General features: G+C 43.0%; 1 protein-coding gene across 2 annotated transcripts; it reads left to right on the forward strand.

The window, feature by feature from the left end:
• Positions 1 to 6965: 6965 nt before the first annotated feature.
• LGALS8 (galectin 8) lies at positions 6966 to 22286 on the forward strand. Of its 2 annotated transcripts, XM_065630474.1 has the most exons (10): positions 6966 to 7125; positions 8728 to 8864; positions 12871 to 12959; positions 13658 to 13868; positions 14522 to 14638; positions 16387 to 16443; positions 16523 to 16549; positions 17894 to 17982; positions 19883 to 20048; positions 20496 to 22286. In XM_065630474.1, the coding sequence occupies exons 2-10, from the start codon at positions 8769 to 8771 to the stop codon at positions 20643 to 20645; spliced, it is 1002 nt and encodes a 333-aa protein (XP_065486546.1). In that variant the 5' UTR covers positions 6966 to 7125; positions 8728 to 8768; the 3' UTR covers positions 20646 to 22286. The 2 variants fall into 2 exon arrangements, with proteins under 2 accessions (XP_065486546.1, XP_065486547.1); XM_065630475.1 differs by lacking the exon at positions 16387 to 16443.
• The last annotated feature ends 426 nt before the right edge of the window (positions 22287 to 22712 follow it).

Here is a 22712-nt window from a genome sequence, read left to right on the forward strand (position 1 = left end):
TATGTACAGAAATAGTTTCCTTGACTGAAACTTAGTTATTTACAGATGCATCTTCCAAATTTTTTTGAGACAATTCCAGAAACAAGGCCAAATGTGCCAGTTACTTGGATAATAAATGTGCTCTGTGTATCTGTGTGCAGCATGAGATGGATACACAACTTTACATATGCATATGAAAGTGCTTTTTTTTAATTATGAGTTTGCTTCAAAACTACCCAATATTTAGTTTGGTAGTGCTTTTTGTCTCCAAAAATAACCACAGTTTCATGCTGTTGATGAGCTGAAAGTAACTTCCACCGGTCAGGTTTCTTAATGGGAACCAGTAGCCTACTTTGATTGCCTCACTGCAAAGCTAAATTATGTGTCTATCCATCAGCTTTGGGTGAGGACAAACAAACTTATCAAAATCCATATTTTTTTTCTGTTGCCAGCGTGTTAAGGACTCTTGATGAGACCTGCAGAGAGCCATTGAGGTTATTAATATTGAATGGTCATAATGTTACATTGCCATATAAGTGGTATGTAGAGTGGGGATAAGCTGCTTGTTCTGGACAGGATTTTTTTTGGCAGGATAATCAGACAGTGATTCATTTAAATACACTACATGCTGCCATGGATTGTTGTGGAGACCCAGAAGTGGTGTCACTGAGCTAAAAATGAATGGGGCAAATTCATGGTCTGCTTATTCAGTAAGATGGTGCAGTTGTAGCCTCTGGCTCAGAAACTCCTAAGTGGCTGCTGGGCAGAAGCTGAGTGTGTTGTACTGTGTGCTTGCCTCAGTTCCCACTCTGCTCCTCAAGGCAGCTTGTGATGGCCACTGTCTGTAATGGTTGTGGCTACATGACCCTTTGACTTGATGTGGTACAGCCACTTTTGTCTCTACCAGACCACAGATGTCTTGTACCAACCTCAAAAGACCAGCAGTATTTAGGAAGCTGTTATGATACTGGATGCATCAGAAAAAGGAGAAATGTAGCCAGCGGGGCAGGCAACCCTACTCCTAGACTAAAGTCAGGATAACTTTGGGCTTTGGTACATAGGTTAGGAAGAAAAATAAATAAGCATATCTGATCACTGAGAAACTGCAAGTAACCTTTTACAGGAAGTGCTGAGTAGGCCTAAAAAGGAAAAGTGGCCTCTTACACAAAGGGAAGAACGGTGTTTTGAATTGTGGAGACAAGGAGAGTTGAACAAAAAGGGACCCGTGAGAGGTTTTGAAATGTGTTTATTTGTGTCAAGTTTAGAGATTTTTTTAAATAGCTCACCATTAATTGATAGAAATTTTATAACTAGAATGATGTATAAAATATTGAGCCAAGTGAGTATGTGTGGCAGTTGCACACATCTCGATGAGGTCTGGAGCTTTCAATAGGACAGTTGATGGCTCTTTAGCACCTTTTGTGCCCCACTGTGGCTGTCCACACACAGGCACCTTGGTTGGTATCCACTGTCACATCCATGCCCCCCTGGGGCACAGTGACTCCTAAGGTACAACTCGCCCCGCCAGTTTGGGGAGCAAGAGGGGCAGGACCCTCGGGCAATGGACAGGGTCCTCAGCCAAGGAGGTGCCCAGGCCCAGAGACCTCATAATGACCACAGCCAGATCTGACCAAACTGTAAAACCAGGCCCCTGCCAAAGACCCCCCTTGAGTGGTCTTCTCAGAGCAGCAGGACTGTGAACAGAGCCCTCCCCTTAAACAGGGATGCTGTTTAAGGAGGTTTCCCAGGATTGAGAGCCCTCACCTTCTCCTTGGTAAGTGATTCTTCTGGATATGTCCTTGAGTGAGCCCTTGCCTCCTTTCCCTTCCTCCGGGTGAACGATTATTTCTTCTGGGTACCCTTGACTAAGAGAGGCTTCTCTTCTGAATGAGTGCATGCACACTGTGGATGATCATTCTTGTGTGGTCATGTGCTAATAATATCCCCAATCAGTATATCGAATCCGAAGTTTATTAAATGTTGCCGGAGTGCTTATCGATTTTGGAATCCCCCCCTGCTTGCATTGGTTTCTGTGGTTTGGTTTTGGTCTGTTGTTTCGTTTCAGTTCTGAATTAAAGTTAGTTTAAGCTTACATTTGCTTAGAGTTGTTTTGGGGTGCCCCTGTGACAGTATGGCTATGTGTGTTGTTACTCTAACCTTGGCCAATGACTCGGTGCCCTGAGAGGTACAGGTTATAGGCTGGGAAGCAAGGACAGGAGGTCTGCTTAAGAAGTCTCCTTTGATGAAGTAGGATAGCATGTAATCATGGACTTGGTGGCACTCTGCTGAAAACTGGGACGAACTGGAGAACAGGAGCTGAATGGCAGCCAATAGCTAAGGCAGGTAGCAGAGCCAGAGCACTGCTGGAGTGACTCACAAAGGGCAGAGCAGCTTGTAATGCTGCTGGGTCTGGTGCAGTTTGGATGCAGCCCGGCTGCCCAGCAGGAAAGGCACTGTCCTCTGCTTTGGAGAAGAGGTGTAAGATGAGGTGTTTACTGCAGAGAGAAAGGAGCAAACATAGCAGCTCCTTTACCAAGAAATTACAGGAAAGCTCAAAATAGTCTGTGGTCATACTATTCTTTTTCTGTCCAATAAAGTGGTGTTTGTTAAGCTACCTGACTGAATATGTGAGAAGGGGTTTAAAAAGTACCAGTTCATCAGTTTAGTTCAATTTTCCCACATTTCTGAGTGGGCTTTAACTGTTATTAGCATGGCTGCTGTTGCTGTTAGAAGCTTACACTGAAGCCTGCTACAATTGTACAGGTGATTGTACTCAACTGTATCAAATCCAGTTTTGTTGACAATACATTCAGCACGCACAATATTTCTCTAAAAGTTCACTGTCACTATTAGACTCAATCACACAGATCCAAAAGCTCTGTGTAAAATGGTGCTAGATATCATCAGGTTGTCCTAATTAGTGGGTTGTGGTCTGATACTGCTGTTTAAGTGTTAAGTCCGTCTCTTCTCCAAAGTGGAAAGGGGAAATAGAGTGTAAATGGAAAGCTAAATCTGTAAAAGATCAAGTTTCAGTTTTTAATTAGATGAATCAAAGCAGTTCTTGGTAGCCAAGAGGGAATATGTAAGATTTGAAGATCACCTAATTATCACTGAAAATAAGCAGGCTGTACTCAGTAGTGCTGGTTGGGTACAGCAGCAGCTCACATGCAGTAGCATCTCCTGCACTGCCAGTCTCTTTGATAATATTCCTCTCCCAGTTCTTGTAGCTGGGGCAGAAAAGGAGGTAAAATTTCTTAAGGGTAACAGGGTTGTCCCTCAAATGCTGCCTTCTGAACAAGAATAGCTGCTAAATTTGCTTCGGCTGAAATTGCTTGCCTCTGCCTTGACAAAACAATTCTGTTTACCCAGCAAGCAAAACTGTGCTGGACCATGGGAAGTCAGACTGTGCTGACAGGATAGCACACAGTCCCATCAATGGTCGTGTGCATGTGCAAGTGTAGCTTTAAAAGCAAAAGCCTGAATTAGGACTTGGACCATGGAAATAAGGGAAGACTTTGTTTTTCTTGTCATGACTGCCATTAGTAAATGATGCTAAAAGTAGCAGTCACAAGAAATCAGCATGAAAATGACAGTATATGAACAAAACAACTGCAGTGTTGTGCAAAGCTACTCAAGCTGTAACCCAACTGAGTCATTGTCTATGGTGCATTAGGTTTGGGAACTGAAATAGGGATTTTCCTGCAAATTTAATAAACTGCCTGTGACTCAGCCTTCAAAGAGGTGATCAGAATGTTAATCCAACAGCTGTTCTGCTTCAGTAAAGAACTGGTGCATACTTTAAATCACTGTATTTCCTTTGGATTGTTTCTTCCCACAAGTAGAAAAGCTCTAAGCTAGAAGTAGTAGTAAAGTAGTAAAACTTTATTTTCTGTGATCCTTCTAGAAACACTTCCACTTATTGCTCCTCCTTTCAGCATCACTACTTTTTTATTCCAGCCTTTCAGCATCTTTTCTGTCCCTGTTGTTTGACTTGAACTTTCCAACATGCTTTGAGGTTGCTTTCTAATACTGAGAAATTAAGGCGTTTCATGTACTTGTGTCAGTCTGACTTTATCAAAATGTTCTACTCTTTAACTGGAATGCCTGGAACCATAGCTTCAAAGGAAACCTCAGTGGTAGTTTAGGCTCTAGGACCTTTTCTTCTCTTTTTAAAAAGTGCAGTGGAATTTTGTAGAACAATTGAATAGCAGGCTTTTCACCCAACTACAGCAACAGTTCTCAGTCCTCTCTCAAAACAGTGGATGATTCCAAGGTATCTTTCCTCAAGTGATCTGCTTTGCTGCAATTTAATCTAAACAGCTCATTTCTGCAGTTCTCCTCAAAATAAATGTTGTCATACTTTTCTGTGAATTAATCCTTCGAATCTGATTTGCTAACCTGATGTACCCTTTAAAGCAGCTATCCTACAACTGTTAGCAGAACTCAAATAGATACAATTTGGTGTCGATTTTTTTGGTCCTGGTTAGTTGTAGAATAGAAGACTAGATATTATCTAGCTGAGATATTGAAATGGTCTTTGTGACAAGAGTGGCTGAATACTACTCTAACTTTGCTATAAACAAGCGCAGTGCTTCCTGCAAGGCAAAGAGGTACTGTAATGCCTGTAACTGAATGGGATGCAGTGATTTAATTTTGTGGGCCTTTTCTATGGCAACATTTATATTTGTGCTCATCTTTCCCCCATCCAGCCTATGAATAGGGGGAGCTTTAAGTAGTGCTTCTCGGAGCAGCATGCTGCTGCACATCATGAGCTGTCAAACTACTAGGGACTTCATTGCCCTCTCTGCTTACTAGACCAAACCAGCCAAAAGCAGACCTAGTGACACCTCTGAGGGAACAGGAGGATAAATGCATGGCCTTGTGGCTGTGCGTATAAGATTGGAGAATTCCAGGTTTCAGAAACTCCACAGTCCTGGAGCTTTGAAAACTGCATTTGGGTCTGGTCACAGGAGATGCATCTGGCTAGGAGGAGATGGGGTTAGGCTGTAACAAGGGACCTACAGAGCATAGAGGAAGTGAAGGGTTTGCAGGGGAAGTTGTGGTAGCATTAAAAAGCTGAATTAACTTCACAGTGAAGTTATTACTTTATTGCTTGTAAATCCAAGCCCATGGGGCACGTGCCAAAGGAGTGGGTCAGGGGCCTATGGCTTGGCCTGGGCCCGGCAGCGCTCTCCAGCAAGTCCTGGGCATGGAGCAGGCTGAGAAACGATGCAGCCCCTGCACAGCCTTCTTCCCTGGGACACGTTAAACACACCTGCAGTGTCAGGCACCCTCCCAGGGTGGCAGAGCACCCCTGCTGTGTCAGGTGTGCTGACCCCTTGACCAGACTGGCGGTGGTTTGGTGCAGGGTCTGAGCCATAGCTGGGCCATGAGCTCCTCCAACTCACCCACAAAGGAGCAGAGTGGCACAGTGAGCACCAATGCATGCGAGCTTGGAACACCGATCGTGCAATAGATGTATGAATAGCGTGTGGCTTCTCCAAGACTCATTTATCAAGGGTACAAGGAGCCTCATGTATACCTTTCGCGACACATATGATTTGAGCCAACCACTTCATTCCATAAATATGACAGCCTGGGTGAGATGTCCTTGCTCTCTCCCTGCTCGGCAGTGTGGCTGCGTGGCAGTGATCTCCCCTTGAGCTGGGACACCTCTGAAGGTTGCTCCTCCAGGCAGAGAGACCTTTCACTGATGGCAGATCTTTGGTAAGCGACTCGTATTGCACATAAACTTGTACTATGGTAACTTTGATTTCGCCTTGGTAACTATGATTGCGTGCTGAATTGATACTCATGAACCATTACTAATCCATGTAGTGACTTTATTAATTGTTATAACCTTCGTATTCCTTACTCTTTACATCTCTAAGACACGGTGGCTCTTAGTACATGGTGTGTGTGTGAGAGACAGTGGTTCTTAACACATGGTGTAAGTGTGGAAGGCTGAGATATTGCGAATTATTGTCTCAAAGTGTGCTTACTGAAATAATATGCGCAAGGCCTGCTTGTTCTGAAGAAACAAGACAGAAAAGTGCTTGCTGTAAATGCTTAACTACAGTAAGTTAAAGTGGAAAGTGCATGATCACTGTGAATTGCTAAAATTCAAAGAATGCTTGAAGCTTGTGTAAGCCTGAGTGAAGTTCCAGCAGTATCAGCCACCAACATCTGGGGCCAGGCCTGCAGGGCGCTCAGGCAACGCCTGACACCAACTGCCCTAAAACGCCAGGTTACAACTTGCGAGTGTGGCCGTCCACCACCAGGACCAAAACCTGTCACCTGGGACCAGCGGACCTGAGACCTGAGTGCTGCCAGCACTACTGGCACCTGGACTCTGATACTGGCACCTGGACTCTTGATACCAGCACAACCCGAGACCTGCGAATGGGCAGCGCTACCAGGGCCTGAACCCTGAGGGCTGCCTGATGGAAGACGGCCTTTGGATCCCTGGCGGTGACTATCTCTTGCTTATCTCTTACTTATCTTCCCCCATGCTTGCTTCACTTTCCTCCTAATTTTCCTCCCCCCTCACTCTGTTGCTCCATTTTTAGGCGTAAAAATAAAATAGAACTGTTTAGTGGCATCTGACCTCATTTGTGTCTTAATCTCCCTCTTGGGATCATTTTGAAACCTTCCTGAGCCCAAAATCAGACCTGGACCCCACAGCATCTCCGGTCTTTGTGAATCTAACTCAATTTTCCTCTGTATGTTTCCTCCATGCAGTAATTAATAAGCTGGACCTTGCCATGGAACTCGTCGAACTTTGTCAAACCACGGTTAGCTCTGTCAAATTATTATTTTACTTCAACAAAACACACGGCTGCTTTCCGCTCATCTGCGACAATCCCGACCGGAGGAAGCTGTCTGGCCGCGGCGCAGGGGGCGGCCCTTTCCCGGAAGCCGCGGACCGCGGCTTCCGGGAAAGGGCCGCCCCCTGCGCCGCGGCTTCCGACTGGCTCGAGCCCGAGCAGTGACCGTGTCCGTGCGCGGTGACGTTGGGGCGGCCGGAAGCCGCCGGGCGGGGCGCGGAGCGGCGCCAGCTGAGGGCGGCGGGGGGCGATGGCAGCGCCGGGCGGCGTCAGCCCGCGGGGGTGCGGGCGCTGCTAGTCACCGAGCTACGTTGTGCAGGTGAACGGGGAGCGTCTCGTTAGGGGGGAACCGGGCGGTAAAAGTTCCCGCACGGCCCGGCTGTGGGCGGGGGGGGCCCGGCAGAAGGAGGCGCTCGGTGCAGCCGGGGCGTCCCCGCAGCGCCTCAGGGCTGAAGTGGCCCCGGTTTCCTGGTGAAGCTGGTGCCGTGTCCTTCCAGCGCCTTGTAGCGGTGGGTTTATAGCCGGGGGTGGGGGACCCCACTGGTGTTTTGTACTTAAATTGCTTCAGATATCCGGAAAGTACCTCGCTTATTCTTTCTGCAGAAGTCTTGTTTGCCTTGATGTAAAAGCTAGCTTTGATTATCATGAAGTCTAACCAGAGTTACCCTCATGAAAGACGTTTTCTGCATGTCACAGTGGGACAGGCTAGTAGCTGGTTCTTGGCCTGTTTTCCTGTTTTATTTTTTTTTAATTGAAGAGGTTCTTCAGCTGCTTTGCAATTTGTGAGATAACAGGAAAGCAGGTGTATCTTTTCCAGTTCTAAAAGTATAATAAGAAAACCTTACCTGGCGGTGTTGGCAGAGTTAAGATTTGGTGTAACACGCACCGACAGTGCTTCCCCTGACAGGTTACAGCAGAACCTCGCAGTTGCGTGTCCATCTCCTGTTTTGTCAGGCAGAGCCCAAATTGCAGCTTTGCCTTGTTATCGTGAGCTTTTCAATAAAAAACTAGTAACCAATCAAAACAACCCTCAACCCGGCACTTCGCCATAGTTCCACCTGGTCTGCTTGATTTTCTCCTTTTAAAAATGAAAGTAATGAAATTCGCCTGCCTTTATTCCTTTTGTGAATTGATGGTATTTCATGAGAAGATCGAAGGGGCAACACAGTTATGCAGCGCAGGCACCCTGTGTGCTCTGAATTGCATTCTAGGCACTAGTCTTAAGTAGGAGAAATAATATCCTTCTGGCTCAAATCTCCCACAAGATAAGCCAGATGTTGCAATGAGCTGCTCTTGTTGAATCATTGTAGAAGATTAACCCTTGGACCCTGTGGAACAGGTCATGGACCTTGGGGTTTTGGTTTGGTGTGGTTGTTTTGTTGTGTTTGTGTTTTGTTTGTTGTTTTTTTTGGTTTTTTTTTTATAATGTTGATAGCAGTTGTTACACAGCAATGGTACTAGAACCCTCACCTTTGACTTTTTCCCTGTCTGCCTGTCATCACCACACAGTTTGCATGTGTGCCTTGTTTCTTCAGAATGTACAAGAAATAACTACTTAGTAGATTCTCCTGGGCCCTGAATATTGGTCACATCATTGCAAGATTTGCCAAAGACATTACAGTGTAGCTTGGTATACTCACAAGCTGTTTTTAAAATTTCTTATTAATGCTGTGAACTTAATGCAAGTTTTACAAACTTCTGTAGTCATGTGGGGAGTTCAGGGATTGTATGTGTTGGAGAAAGAAACACTCTTTGCTTCCTTGCTGTGTGTTTGCCCAGTATCTCTGAACTTTATGTAAGGTAAAAGCAGAAAAATTCCAAAATTCCAGCAAATTTATTGGAAAGGAAAGAAGTTTGCATCATTCCTTGTGTGTTACTTTTTTTCTTCCTAATTAAAAGTTTTGGGTTTTTTTTTCTGAAGGAATCCCTCCTTTGGTGCTGCCTGACCCGTGAGTCCTTTAAATGTGCTCCAGCAGTGGTCACACAGAACTGAAAAACTTAAATAGAGAAGGGAAGATGATGTCCTTGAATGGACCGCAGAAGACAATCAGTAACCCGGTAACTCCCCTCTCATGTCAACAACTTCTCCCTTGGGAAATGAGACTTTGCTGGTTTATGTCAATAGTTAGTACTCCTGCTGTGTTGCACAGTGAGGGACGTTACTGAGAACTCTTTGCATTGCTCAGGTATTCAAAGGAGAACATCACAGGTGACACTGGGAGCTGATGGTGTTTAGAAATTACGCTGTAAGCAAATGGATGCTTCATGCACAGGACTTCCGAAACAGGAAGGAGGTTCTGCCAGCCTTGGAGGGTAATCCTTTTTCATACACAGTTTATGTGGATGTCCGGCATTTTTCCAGAATGTGCTGGATTGAAGGTGAAAGTGTGATAAGCACTGTTTTCTCTCCTAATTCTCTGTAAACGTGGGTGGTGTCTGGCTGCCTTAATTTTTTTTTTTTTTTTTTTTTTGGTGGTGGTACTTGTAACCACAGTCTGAACAATTAAACTTGATTTTTTTTTTTGATAGCTGATACCTTACCTTAAATCCCTTATTGTAGGGAAGACTTGAGCTAACACAATTCTGCAATTGCAGAGAGTGAATTTTACGGAATGTTGTTTGCCTAGCTTAGAGTCTGGAGACTTTCTCTGAGAAGGTCTAGTATTCTCATGATCTGGGACAGCAGCCTGACACTGGCATGTAGCTAAAGGGATGGGCTGGAGCTGTAGTTTTCATTGTATCTTTAAAAAGGTAGTTTCTTTGAGCCTGCACGGAACAGTATTTTTAACATTTCATGCTAGAACTCTTTAAAAAATATTAAAGTCTGTACAGTATCTATGTGTTCAGCAGCACAGATCTGCACAGGACTTCCTTATCTATTGCAGTTTGCACTGATACACACCTGTGCCCTCAGTGAATCTGATTGTTCGGTCCCAGTATATGTTCACTGCTTGCGAAGTGGAAAGAGTTAGGGATGACAGGGGAATAGCTTCAACCTTCTTCACAAGAACCCAGCTGGGAGAGTAAGGAAAGCTGTGTGGAGATTAACTAGAAGGCAGAAGGACTGAACTGCAAATGGAAAGGGAGGATGAAAGTTGGTACATAGGGATTTTGGTGGGAGAGAAGGTGTGAAGAGGAGGGTTAGGAGTTGTTTAGGACGAATAATCTGTGTAAGAGTGAGTAAGAATTCAGCAAAATTGGGTGGCTGCGAGGGGACTGGTGAGTATGATGGGTGGCAAGATCAGGCTGGAGAATGTAAAGGGGTAAACGAGGGTTTAGGGGCCAAGGGCCTGAAGTAGGAATAAGAGTGAGTATTTGGGATTGGAATATGGAAGCAGAGTTGGGGGAATGATTGTGCTGATGACCTCAGGACAGCCTCCAGACAGGCCACGAGCAACCTGCTCTATCCAACCTTGCTTTGAGTAAGGCATTGACACCAGAGGCCTCTTCCAACCTCAGCCCTTCTGTGATTCTGTCACCTGTGTGATACCACAAGATCAACTTAATAGGGATGGAGAAGGGCAGGCTATGAAGACTTCCATTTTTCAGAGAATTGTTCTATGAGCAGCAAAACTTAAGAACTTTATTTACAGGTTTGAGTCTGAGACTTACGTCGTCACTACTGTACTGTTCTGAATCATCCAGAACATCCTGCTTTCCTCTTTATGCCCTTTATTCCACCGATTTGACAAGAAATGTTGTCATGCTCCCTCTGATGGGACAGCTATCTGCTACCCAGCAAGCTGGATGAAAGCTGTGTTATCACAGTCCTTTCCTCCATAATACCATAATCTGTCCTCTTATTTTGTGGAAACTGGCAGATATTAGAAAGAACTTAAACTTCAAGACCTCTCAAACTCAAATGAGATTGACCAAATGGCTTCAGAAGTTATTTTTGAGGTCTAGAAGAGAGCCAGGATGCTGGTAGATTGTGTGATGTCACAAGCATTATTCTTAATAAATGATGAAAAATTAGTAGAATGTCTTGAGACGTGAGGGAATTACAGGCACATTCTGTGATGACAAAACCTCATTAAGTCAGACATATCGCATTCAGGAAATGCTCTGTTATGGCCTTGAAGATTCCATGTCTGAGGTTCTGAAGAGTTGCTGGGCCCACCTTCTTTTCTCTTAAATAAATGCATCCTTTTGATTGTAAAGAAGTCTGTTTGCCACAGCTGCTCTTCCAGGGATAAATAACTTTGATCCACTAGAGTAGTTAAGTCCTAACATCCCTGGCCCATGTCTGTATGTTTCCCTGGTTCATCTTTGGAGACTGAACCCGTAATTCATTACTTTTCTGCATTATTCAGAGCTACTGTCCCTCAGAAGCAGTGTGTTAGAACTAAAATAATCAAGATATGTTTTTTCTTATTTATTGGTATTATTTCAATAAAATTGAGCCTCTTGTGTACAACTTGTATATTAAGGAACCAAGCTACTACCAGTAAGCAAAGGGATTTCAGCGTATTTATTGTTTCACTTTTAACGCTTATTTTCACATTTTGATTCTCCTCTACTGCACCTGCTTAAGCCAATAAAAACACGTGAAACTTAAACCAACTTGACCATTTGTGAGCTTATGCTTGAGAAGCAAATTCTCTAAGTCTGTTTTACCTGATGTAGAAGATGACTGCAAATTATGTTTTGTGCAATGTGTGGGTAGCTGAGAAGGAAAGTGGAGAGAGAGGAGAAAAGGATGTCTATATACTGGCAGAAATGATCAACGCTCTGGATTTAGACAATTTTTGCTGTCATTCCCCCTTCCCTCGTCACAAATTCACAAGAATAGGTGTCAGTGAACACATCCCATTTTTATATCTTCTTGTTTTGCGTGATGATGCACATATTTAAAAAATAAAAATCTCAACTTGTCCTTTTGTGGTCCAGTATTCCATTCAAGAGCAGAATTTCCAGTCTGTTCATTTTTTGTTGTTAAATTACTGGATCTCCTGTTTGCAATTGATGTTTCGTTTCAAAGAGGTTTTAAAATCTTATACGCTCTTCCATAGATCAGGGATTTTGGGGGAAAAATACAAAACACAACCTTGGTAGAAATTTTTGTCTGTTAACCAGATCAAATGTGATATTTGCTACCATTCACTTCATTTTTCAATCTAAAGCACAGGTGATGAGATGCAGACTTATAGCTTTGCTTTCAGGTCAGTCTCCTGTGACTCCCACAGTTTTCTGTAAAGGTGCTGCCCTTCCCGCCCCGAAGTCCTGGGTGCACCAGCTGCTGGTCAGGAGGGGGTTTTGGTCAGAGAGCCGTGCTGGGGTGTTTGGGGCTTTTATTTTAAGAGACGTGTCCTGTCATATGACCCAACAAGTCCTACCGTGTTGCCATTTCAATTTAGCATAATGTGCATGTGTTACCTTCTCCAGCTATTAATGGGGAAGCAAAGATGGTCAGGCTTTGAGCTGGGCTGCGTACTGTAGGTACCATGAAGCCCAAGACCCCTGGACGGGGCTATTTCAGTGCACCTTGCGGTTCTCTGCTCATTAGGACGGAGTATTTTGTTGTGTTTGTCATGTAGTTTTTACTAAGAAGACACTCTGTTCTCTGCCCTAGTCACTTCTTTCCCCATGTGTGTTTTCCAAAATGGAGCAAGAAAAGCAAAAAGGCAGGTGCTGTAGTCTGGAGTCAGGAGGGTTCCGAAAGGTGCCTTCTGCTACCAGCAAAGGGCTGATAAAAGTCAGCCCTGGGCAATGGCCTAATTTGAAGTTAATCTTCTTTATAGTCTATGAAAAGCGAGACAATAAAATATTGCCATTCATCGTTTGAGAGCTAGGAATAGAGGCCTGAAATTTTAGTTTTAATTTTCTCTGAGAAATTTGTTTGTCACAGATGAAAATCTGTGGGGTTTTTCCTTCACATTGTGGTGGGTAGTGCTTTTCTTCTGTTTCTTTTAAATGAAATGCTAGTTGTGTTTCTTTTAGTGTGCTAGAGCATCACATAATTATTAGGATATTATTTTTAAAACTATTGTGGGGTTTTTTGCCTCCATCACAAAATGTTGTTTGAAACGTTATTCTTTTTTTTTTTTCCCCTCCCCTCTTCTAGATCATTCCTTATGTTGGGACGATACTTGGTGGCCTTGTTCCTGGACAGCTGATTGTGATACATGGGACTGTTCCTGATGATGCAGACAGGTAGTGGCTGCAGTGTCACTTTTTGCAGTGTCACCATGTGAACAAGAGTATAACGGATAAAATATTTCCAGGGGTCCTACTTCTGATGGCACACAAAGGCTTGATCTAAATCCCTGTGGTGGCATCAGTGTGAAAACAGGCTTAAGTGGCTAAGGAAAGCTTTGTGATGAGAAGTGGAGGATGAACTGATTTTTGCTTTCTGCTGATCCTCTCTTCTCTCTTTCTGCTTTGCCTGCTTTGGCCATTTTTTTTGCTGTCATAGCATATGTTTGCTTGTCTAAAGAGGTTCTCTGAGACTAACAAAATTGACAACTGAATGTGTTGCATGAAGGAATTAATGTAAACTGGGATAAGGAGGCATGAACCAGTGTGTGTGCCTGCTACGGGGGTTCTCTTCCCTGACTTTACCCAAGGTTCATTTGTTTATTCTACTGAAGATGATGGGAGGGAAGGTGGTGGACACATTAAGTGAGGAGCTTACATGACATGACATGATTAGTATTTTAATTCATTGCAATAAATCATGAGAGAACCTTTCGCAAATGTGTAGGACTTGGACAAATATCTGTTTGTTTGTTTTCCTTATCCAACAACACTTATTGTGTCTGCCTGTTCTAAGGCTCCACAAGTGGATTGAACTTCTAGGTGATTTCTCGACAGACGGAGCTGAATGTGGTTTGTCTTATTTTTATGATTAGGTTCCAGGTGGATTTACAGTGTGGCAGCAGTATAAAGCCTCGAGCTGATGTGGCGTTTCATTTCAACCCCCGGTTCAAAAGGTCTGGCTGCATTGTCTGCAACACACTGGAGAAGGAAAAATGGGGCTGGGAGGAGATCACTTACGAGATGCCCTTTCAAAAAGGGAATTCATTTGAGATTATAATAATGATTTTAAAGGATAAATTCCAGGTGAGTCTGGGTCAATGCTTTCTCCATAGCCAGTTGTCTGGCCAGTAAAACAGAGGTATTTTGTATATGATATTTACAATAAATAGTTGTAAGCTTTAGTTTCTCTGTTACCTAGGTATAGTCTAAGTACAGAAAAGTTTAGAAGCTTTTCTTTATGGAGGTGCTGTGTAAATCAGGCCTTTAATTTTTTATTGCTTCCTTCTAAATTGAATGGGTAGGCAAGTAACTTCCTGCCATGGCTAATGGCTACTCCACCCTTCCTTCCCTTCTTATGCACCAAGGGCTGACCTTAGGATAAACCTGTTTTGTGACTAGTGTAGGACAGTCCTCTTGGAGATAAAATACAAGGTCTGTCTTGCTCTGCTGAACTGCAAAAATAGATTCTATTAGATTGGTAACACCACACTGGTAAATGGTCAGGTGATAGAAATAAAAGTTGTGAAATGCAGATTTTAGTGTAGTCAGATCTCCCTCGTAGTGATGGAGAGACTGAATCATGGAGGAGCTCAGCTTAGTTGCTCTGAAATTTCTAGGATGCTCGCTGCTTCTGTACCAAACCAGTGTAAACCAGAGATATATACATACAATATGATACCTGGCTGGTGTAATGTATGTTTAATACAATTTTCCTGTTTTGTTTCCTGTCGTTTTAGGTGACTGTAAACAAGAAGCACTTGCTGCTCTACAACCACAGAATTAGCCTTGAAAGGATAGATACACTTGGAATATATGGCAAAGTGCAGATCAAAAGCATAGATTTTGTTTCTAATGTAAGTTATATAGACGGCTGACTTGTTTGATTCCTCTTTTCTGTCTTACTAAACTGCAGAGTAGGATTTATAGTGGAAAGGAAGTAAAGAAAAGCAGCTGCACAGTTTATTGTCAATAACAAGACTTTTTTCCCCGCATTTCAACATGTGAGTCTCATGTGAGGATCTTTGTCTTCCTGTTTTAGTCTTGAGCTTAGGGGCAAAAGGGTGACAAAGTTTGCAGATTACAAAGTTAACAGGGCAAATGGTGTAAGAATTTACTGGATACTGGATCTAGGAAAGGATTACACATTTCAAATACTGCATAAGCTCCAAAATGAACTTCCAGTATTCAGTGCTTCTAAGTGACAAGTTCAGCTACAGCTGGAACTTGTTGCTGGGCTTCCAAGTGCCAAGTTCAGCTGCAGCTGGAACTGCTTGTGCACATAATCCTGTTTTTCCTACTAAAATGACTGAATTCTTGAATGAGATAAAAAGTAGGAGTGTATGTTTATTTCTGGGGAGTGAGAAGAGGTGTCCTTTCTTGAAGACGTTGTGGCTTGACTTGCACTTGGACCAAACTGCAGTGGATTTAAAGTGCAGGGAGTGCTGTGAATCCTCTTGGCTGCCAGCTCTGCTAGAGAAAGTAAACCAACAGGGAGGAGATGAACAATGTATTCTCCCCTGTGCAGAAGGAGGGGCGTTTCTTCTCTGGAAGGGTGAGACTTCTAGAGCAGAAACGGCAGGTGAGAAATTTGGGGGAGATGCAGAAGGTGAATGTCTTTTCCCTTTCCTCCTGCCACTCACTAAGGCAGCCTACCTAGTCCTGTGTAATATTCTGGGTCTCTTCTGCCCCATCCTCACTACATTGTGGGCAAAGCTTGTATCTCTTGCTGCTAAACGTCAGGTCTAACTCAGGTCAGCAGACTGATATAACTGTGTTGATAGAAGGTGGAGATTTGGGCCTGAATAAAATGGAGTCTGAACTCTAAATATATGTCTACTCACTGATCATTGCAAAGCTTATATACAGACTTTTGTGGGCCCCATCACTTGGTGTTGGGCATGTTGCCAGAATAATGTTACTTCAAAGCCGTCTGAGTCCTGATCTTGGAAGGCTGACTCTGAGAAGAGCCTGGGGGCAGGCAGGTGCTGTAGGTTGGTTTCTGTCCCAAGCACAGAACAAAAGAGTTGTTTTAGTCTATGGTTGCTGATGCTGTATCCTTTGGGGAAGAAAGGAGTGGAGAAGGGCGATTTTTTTCCTTTTTGGCTTTGCTTCTAATATAGTCTTGTGAGGAGGAAGAGGGAGGCTTGTATTGAAATAAAGAAGCTGAAGATACAGTCTGCCAGGGCGAGGCTGGAACTGTATCTCTGCATGGCCATATTGCTCGTATGCCCCTCCCATGGCATATGGACAGGGATGCAGAGGGCTCTCAAGGACACCTGCGTGGACCTGCCCTGCTGGTATTCCTACCCCAGTGAGGAAAGCTTGGTGGGTACCCTCAGATGCTAAGGGGTTAAACAGTGCTTTGACTGTTAAATAAAGATTCAAACTGTAGTGGGGTGGTCTTTGGAAATCTCTATTTGGCTTCAACAGTTGTTGTTCTCCTCAGTTTGTAGGGTTTTGGCTGTCTTTACCATAGCCCTAGATTTCCATGTTAACAGTTCACCCTTCCAAGCAGCACAGATTGTTAATACAGTTCTAAACCAACTTTATGTTAAAGTTCTATGACGTTAGCAGTGACATCCCAATGTCTCTCTTTCTGCAGTCTTTACAAGGCTCTCAGCCATCATCTCTAGGAGTAACAAAGATAAACACAGAAAATGTACGTATGTCTGTAAGAAGCTGAATGAATCTCCCTCTTGTCTGATAAGATAGTTGATGTTGTTTGTTTTCTCTTATAGGGAGAAATGCCAGATGGTTCACAATTTGTAAGTGTCTCGTGTAGACTTGTGGCAAATGTGAAGAGTAGAAAAAATGAAAATAAAAACATCTCAGTTATTCCTGAAAAAATATGCAGAGAACAAGGGAATTGAAAATCTTCTGGGGGATGATCATCAGTGAGGTTTTGTAGAGAGTAATCTTGTTCGGTGCTACTAGTAAATGTGAAGCTATTTGTATATAGAGAACCCAAAAGATAAATGCAGCATCCACAGCCATAAAAAGTGGCATACCTGAAGTTTTAAATGACCGAATTACATTAAGGACTTTTTTCAAATAAGCATACTTAGTTTTCTCCACCTTTGGAAATACCTGCAGAACACAAGTATTCTGCAGTCATAGTATGCCAAATGGCCTTATATTAATGTGGATATCTCAGAACCTGTCTGGCTACATTTTCCTCTTGCGGACAGATCCATGCTCACCCCATATACACCTCGGGTGGCTGGATGCAAACATCCCACCTTAGGGTTGGGACTCACACCCAGCCAGCACGGCACATAGACAGAGTGAGTGCTCATCTTCTTGCAAAACTGAAAAGGGGTTGGAAGCCAGGAATGTATACAAATAGAATTTGTGGAGAAGGTGAAGTGGCAGCGAGTGCCATGGTTTTAGTTGCCTTGTCCTTGACAGTCTACCTTTGTCAGTCTTCTTTTGAAAACCAAATAACATGCAATGTTGTCATTTGCAAGTGGTGGACTTCAACAAAAAATAAAGGAGAAGGACTTCTCCATTCACTCCTTTTCCCTGATGGAAGTAACTTACAACACAACAACAACAAAAACAACCAACCACAAAAACAAACCACCAACAAAAAAAACCCCAAACCAAATGCAAATAGAATACTCGCACTATCTATCATTATGAACTGGTGCCAGGAAGACAGAATACTCTGTGACCCTACTTCTAGTACTTATGCAACTGTGGGACTACACACCCAGCATGAGTCTTATTCTTTGAAGCGTAACTGAAGCTTTCAGAGAGGAGAGGTCGGGATGTCTGCCTCTGAATAATTATGTGATACAAATGTAAATTAGTGCAGGGAGTTTCATGCTTACTTTTTTTTCCCCCTCCCACCATTAGTGGTGGCAGAAGTAGTCGTAAATAGTGTTTATTTTGAGCCCAAGGTGGTAGTCTAAAGAAAAAACCCAACACATTGATAAGTTTATCTCACTATAGTATTAGTATCCCAGGACACGTTGGTGGGAATAAGTTTAGCTATAAGTGCAGATTTGCAATTATAGGGCAAATTTCTTCCTGCCATAGTAAAGCTCAGCTTGTATATTGAAAAACGTAAGTCACAGTAAAAAATTTTACTGGTGGTGTTCTTCCAGGGAGTTCCTTATGTTGGGAAACTTGATACTGCACTTCATCCAGGATGCACAGTTGCCATTAAAGGAGAAGTGAATAAAAACCCAAAGACGTAAGTGTTACTGATTTTTTTTTTTTTTCTGCTATTTTAACTGAGCTACTCTTGAGAATGAGTAGGCTTTTCTATTGCTTCAGTATGTTCTTACTCACTTGCAACTTTTCATCTGGAATCGTCTGAAACTACAGGGCAGTTTTCTCAGGAACCTGCCGGTCACCACTTTAGAGAGGACTTGTGAAAAGTGAAGGTAAAACCTGAGAGTCTTACCTACTAAATCTGCTTCATTCACAAGGTTGCATGTCTGTTCAGGGTTTCCATTGTGCAAGGCGTGTGAGCACACACATTGTACAAAGGCAGCATTTATTCTGAAGAGATCCAAGAGTAAGGGAACTGGCAGAAGTAGGTGGAAAATAAGTGAGTTGGATGAGTTGCCGGTGTACTCAGATGCTGTATGTTACAACATTTCTTGGACAGCCTCCTTGGGGACCGTAGAAGCAGGAAGGTCCCTAACTGTCAGCAGCTGAGTGATGAAAGCTGGTAGGGGAGTATGAGCTATAGTTTTAATAGCAAATTAGGAACAACAGGTAGCAAAGAAGACATTTTCCCAACATGATTTAAAGATGGGAGAAAAGAAAAAAGTGGAGTGCAACATGGTCAAAATAGAGCTGAGGAATGTCTGTGCTTCAGCATGCCCTTTGCTTGAAGGGTGGTTTTGGCTCTGCAGAAACATGCCTAAAAATGAAGTAATTAGTGCAAGTGAAGAGTAGCATGTTTCTTACGCTGTGTGTATGCATCGCGCTCCTGCTTCTTCAGAGCGCAGACCTTCCCTGCGGCTGAACAGCACTCAGAGCTCATATTAATACTGGAAACCAAGGCCTAGAAAACTAATCAACAAAGTTTGAATGGACTTTAAATTGGACAGGATAATTCATACTTGGATAGTAGCATTTGTTTTCCTTCTTTGGCCTGAAGAGCTTATTAGCACATTTCAAGTGCTGAATGGACTATTTACAAGCGTGAAGAGGGTTTTGGGTGTTGGTTAAAGCATTGCAGGTTGTTTCCTCTTTGTGCTTTTAAATGTATAGATTTTTATAGAGTTTGTAAGTTATTTAATGTCTTTCAGTTCACACAGCTGTAGATGTTCCTTTTTCTCAGCAAAAAAGAGGACATCACAGTTTGGAAGTGTGGCTGTTGCTGTGTTTCATACTGGACTAGGCAATTCCAGGCTTCTCAAAGAAGGGAAATAACCTGACAGCTGGAGCTAATCCTGGAGGAGCAATAGTTCTTCAAATGCCACTAGGTTGAAGCATTCATCTGAATTTGGATGACTCTTCTGTCTGAGCACTCTTCTCCAGAACTCCCCTTTATGAGCCCTGTGTTGTGGACCTGTCTGAGATGGCAGAGTGTTCATTCAGCCTGGGCACAGCTGCGCTACCTGCACAGTGACGCTTTGTGTGCGTGGTGTCCTCCCAGTCTTAAATGTACAGAGAGAATCCTCAGGCTTTTTATTGGCCTCTAACTGGTTTGTTGGCAGAAAGAACAGAATGTCTTTAGGTAAAACAAAGCTTCCCACTCTCCGCTGCTCAAGTTAAGAGAAAGAGATGGTAGAGCAAGTAGCACTGTAGGTTTCTGTGAGAATGCTGCTTCCTGGTGCTGTAGGGGAGCAGCACTTGGCCCGCTTGGCTCAATAGCTCCTTGCTGAGACATGAGCAGAAAGCTGTGAGTGAGGAAGCGGATCTAGCAGGGTCATGTCCTACGTTTGCTGCCTCCAGCGAAGGTTTCTGCGTGAAGGAGACTGTTGCATGTTAACTGCCTGCTTGGTTCTTCGGGTCATTCAGAGCCCTGGCTCCAGAGCAGTTCTGAGTATAGGCCTAGGCTTGATAAATAGCATGGACTCATGGACATCATTCTTACAAATGCTTGGTATAGTAAACTTTTAAAAAATATCTTCCAGCTTTGCGATAAATCTGAAATCAAGTGACTCAAAGGACATTGCGTTACATCTGAACCCCCGAGTGAAAAATAAAGTATTTGTAAGAAACTCATACCTTAATGACAGCTGGGGAGAAGAAGAAAAGGAAGTTGCCAATTTCCCTTTCAGTCCAGGCATGTACTTTGAGGTAAGATTGACCGAAACATAGCATCGAACTGGTAAATCTGCCAAAACAGTGCTTAAATGTCATGTCACTAATAAAGATTTAAGTAAAATTGCCATTCCTGCATTTTTGAGAATATTTAGGATTAAATGGGACCATAGGTAGGAGAGATTTGGGTTGACTTGGTTTTAATGACAGTTTTCTTTTTAAATAGCTGCCAGGATGCAGCCTGTGCTCAGAACGAATTTGAATTGAGTTGGACTTGATGATCCTAATGGGTCTGTTCCAACTGGAGTTATTCTGTGATTCTATTAATTTTATTGAAGTTCCACTTTGAAAGATATTTCTTTTGTATGAAGCCTTCTTTGTAACAGAAGCAGGGCTTGCCCAAGTCTAGGCTAGTTCATCAGGTTGTTTTCCCTGTCTAACCTGAGCTCAAAACTTAGAACTGTTTCTCTTCTTGCTTTTCAGCTGATTATTTTCTGCGATGCCCGCCAGTTCAAAGTTGCAGTTAATGGTGTTCACACTCTGGAGTACAAGCATCGTTTTAAACAACTGGAAAAGATTAATGTAGTGGAAATCGTGGGAGATGTTAAGTTGTTAGATGTGAGGAGCTGGTAGTTCTTTTCAATCAGTACTAAAAGGATTAAGCCTCTTTTAATGCCAGTGCCTCCTTGTCAAGTACAAACAGGTGCTGACTTGTGCTGAGCCTGCCTTTATCGATCTAGGCTTCTGCGTCTGCCCCTCTGAGTTAGATGAGTACCAAAACAGCTAACTGTGAGATTAAATCCTCCTCTAGTTTACAGTATCCTGGCAAGCTAAATAAGTTGTTTACGCAGATAAATCTGTATTACTGCACCTAGCAATATGAAAATACTGCATCATACTGTGTCTAACAGTTGCACTCAGTATAAGTTAAACTACTACTCGGCGTTCCTTGATAGCATACATTCAATATTACGAAGTAGATTTAAGACTGAAATAGGATCTGAAGATATGGTTATCCATCCTAAAAGGGACATCAATAATTCATTTAAAATAGAATTATGAAATATACTCTTCTGCTTCTTAGTTTATATTAGCACCTGTAACCTTTTTACTGAGGCTGGATTAAGCAAACAGTTGAGCCATCAGTTCTAGCAAAAGGCAAGAAGGAATTTGATCTTACTTCTTAGCCTGCTGCTGCACTAGTACCTTCTCTGACACTCATGGTTATGTCACCTCCTGATTTTAAGTAGCTTAAATCAAACATGCAGCAGCATTTCTAGCTTTTAGTTTTCCAAAGTGAAACAAATGAAAATGATGTAGCTGCTTCTAATTGTGTGAACTTTTGAAAGGTTGATTTGAAATGGCACCCAAATGAGTTCAGATTGCTCAGGGACTGAAGTAGATGTTTGTGGTTTTCATTTTTTAAATATGTGTGAACCCAGGTATTCCAGGCAGGGTTTCAGCAGAGAAGAGACTTGGATACTCATCAGTGAAAGAGAGAATGAGTCCTTTTCCAGTCTTGTGTTAAAATGCTATTATCTGAAACAAGCTGTTCCTATTCAATCAGTTTTCCATACACGTGTCAGTCTTAATTTTTATACTCCTTTTAAAAATAAGTTGCTACTGGCTGTCAGTACATGTCTGAGGATGTTCCTGTCTTAACAGCCGCTAAGAGTGAAGCAATTTCAAGAATAAGATGTACCCTAAAAGACTGTTTAAGATAAATTACCAAATCTAATATATAAAAAGCATAAATAAAAACAATTGTGAACTCTGCTTTTCTCCAAATGTAGCTAAGTAGCTATGATCCCTTCTTGGTCTATACATTGTCTTGTTTAATTTATTATCTTACCAGTCTCTCCAGGGTGCCACAGTGATCCTGACTGGAGGTCCATTTCCACATCAAGGGGTTGGTGATCCACAGACCAGTGAACCAGAGCAGGCCCAGCCCTCGGCTGCGCTGGTGCGGCCTCAGGACACAATTGTGCTCTACATGGCAGGTCCCTTGACCGCAGGATAAACTTCGCTGTCTGACTGTGACGTTGGAGCTGGGAGGCAGCTCCCACTCAGTGATGGCAATTGCACCACTTGTGTGTCCTCGCCTTTAGCTAAGAGTTCAGCAGGAGGTTCTCATGTGAACATCCTTTTTGTTTGACAGCAGACGTGGTTAATACTTGTTTTCTTTTAAGAAACTCCTGTAAGAGCATGAATGACTACGACGGGGTAACCTTTCCGCAGATGAGACCTGCTTGGCACGCTGCACCCTGAACAGAGGCCCATTCCCAGTGCCTGGTAGGATGTAAGATTACCCTCTAACCAGTGGTATTGCAGACCGTACTTAACAGAGTCTGAGTGCCTTCCTGGTAGTGTAATGAACCAGGTGGTGAGGTTTTTGGTAAATAACATAGCAAGCAATTAATTCTAGATCTGCAGGTGAATAAGAAGCTAATCAATAGTCTTTAAAGACTACAAACCAGCTTTAGTTCCTATATGAATCCTGGCTTCTTATAACTTCCTTTTCAGTATCTTCAGTGGGTTTACTTTTTACTTCCCTAAAAATGACAGAAAAGCATTTTCTCAGGATTGCAGTGCATGTGAGTACTCCAGTGAGTACCATGCTTATATTGTACTGTGACTGTCCCTCCACAGGGATAGTAACTGCATACCCCAAGCGCAGTGGAATTCAGTGAGTCTCATGTT

The sequence above is a fragment of the Caloenas nicobarica genome, chromosome 3, assembly GCF_036013445.1.
Source record: "Caloenas nicobarica isolate bCalNic1 chromosome 3, bCalNic1.hap1, whole genome shotgun sequence".
NCBI lineage: Eukaryota > Metazoa > Chordata > Aves > Columbiformes > Columbidae > Caloenas > Caloenas nicobarica.

Coding starts and splice junctions, on each gene's coding strand:
- LGALS8 (XM_065630474.1), top strand. CDS start 8,769: ATGTGCTCCAGCAGTGGTCACACAGAACTGAAAAACTTAAATAGAGAA. Junction 8,865..12,870: donor AGAAGACAATCAGTAACCCG/GTAACTCCCCTC, acceptor CCCCTCTTCTAG/ATCATTCCTTATGTTGGGAC. Junction 16,550..17,893: donor TGCCAGATGGTTCACAATTT/GTAAGTGTCTCG, acceptor GTGTTCTTCCAG/GGAGTTCCTTATGTTGGGAA.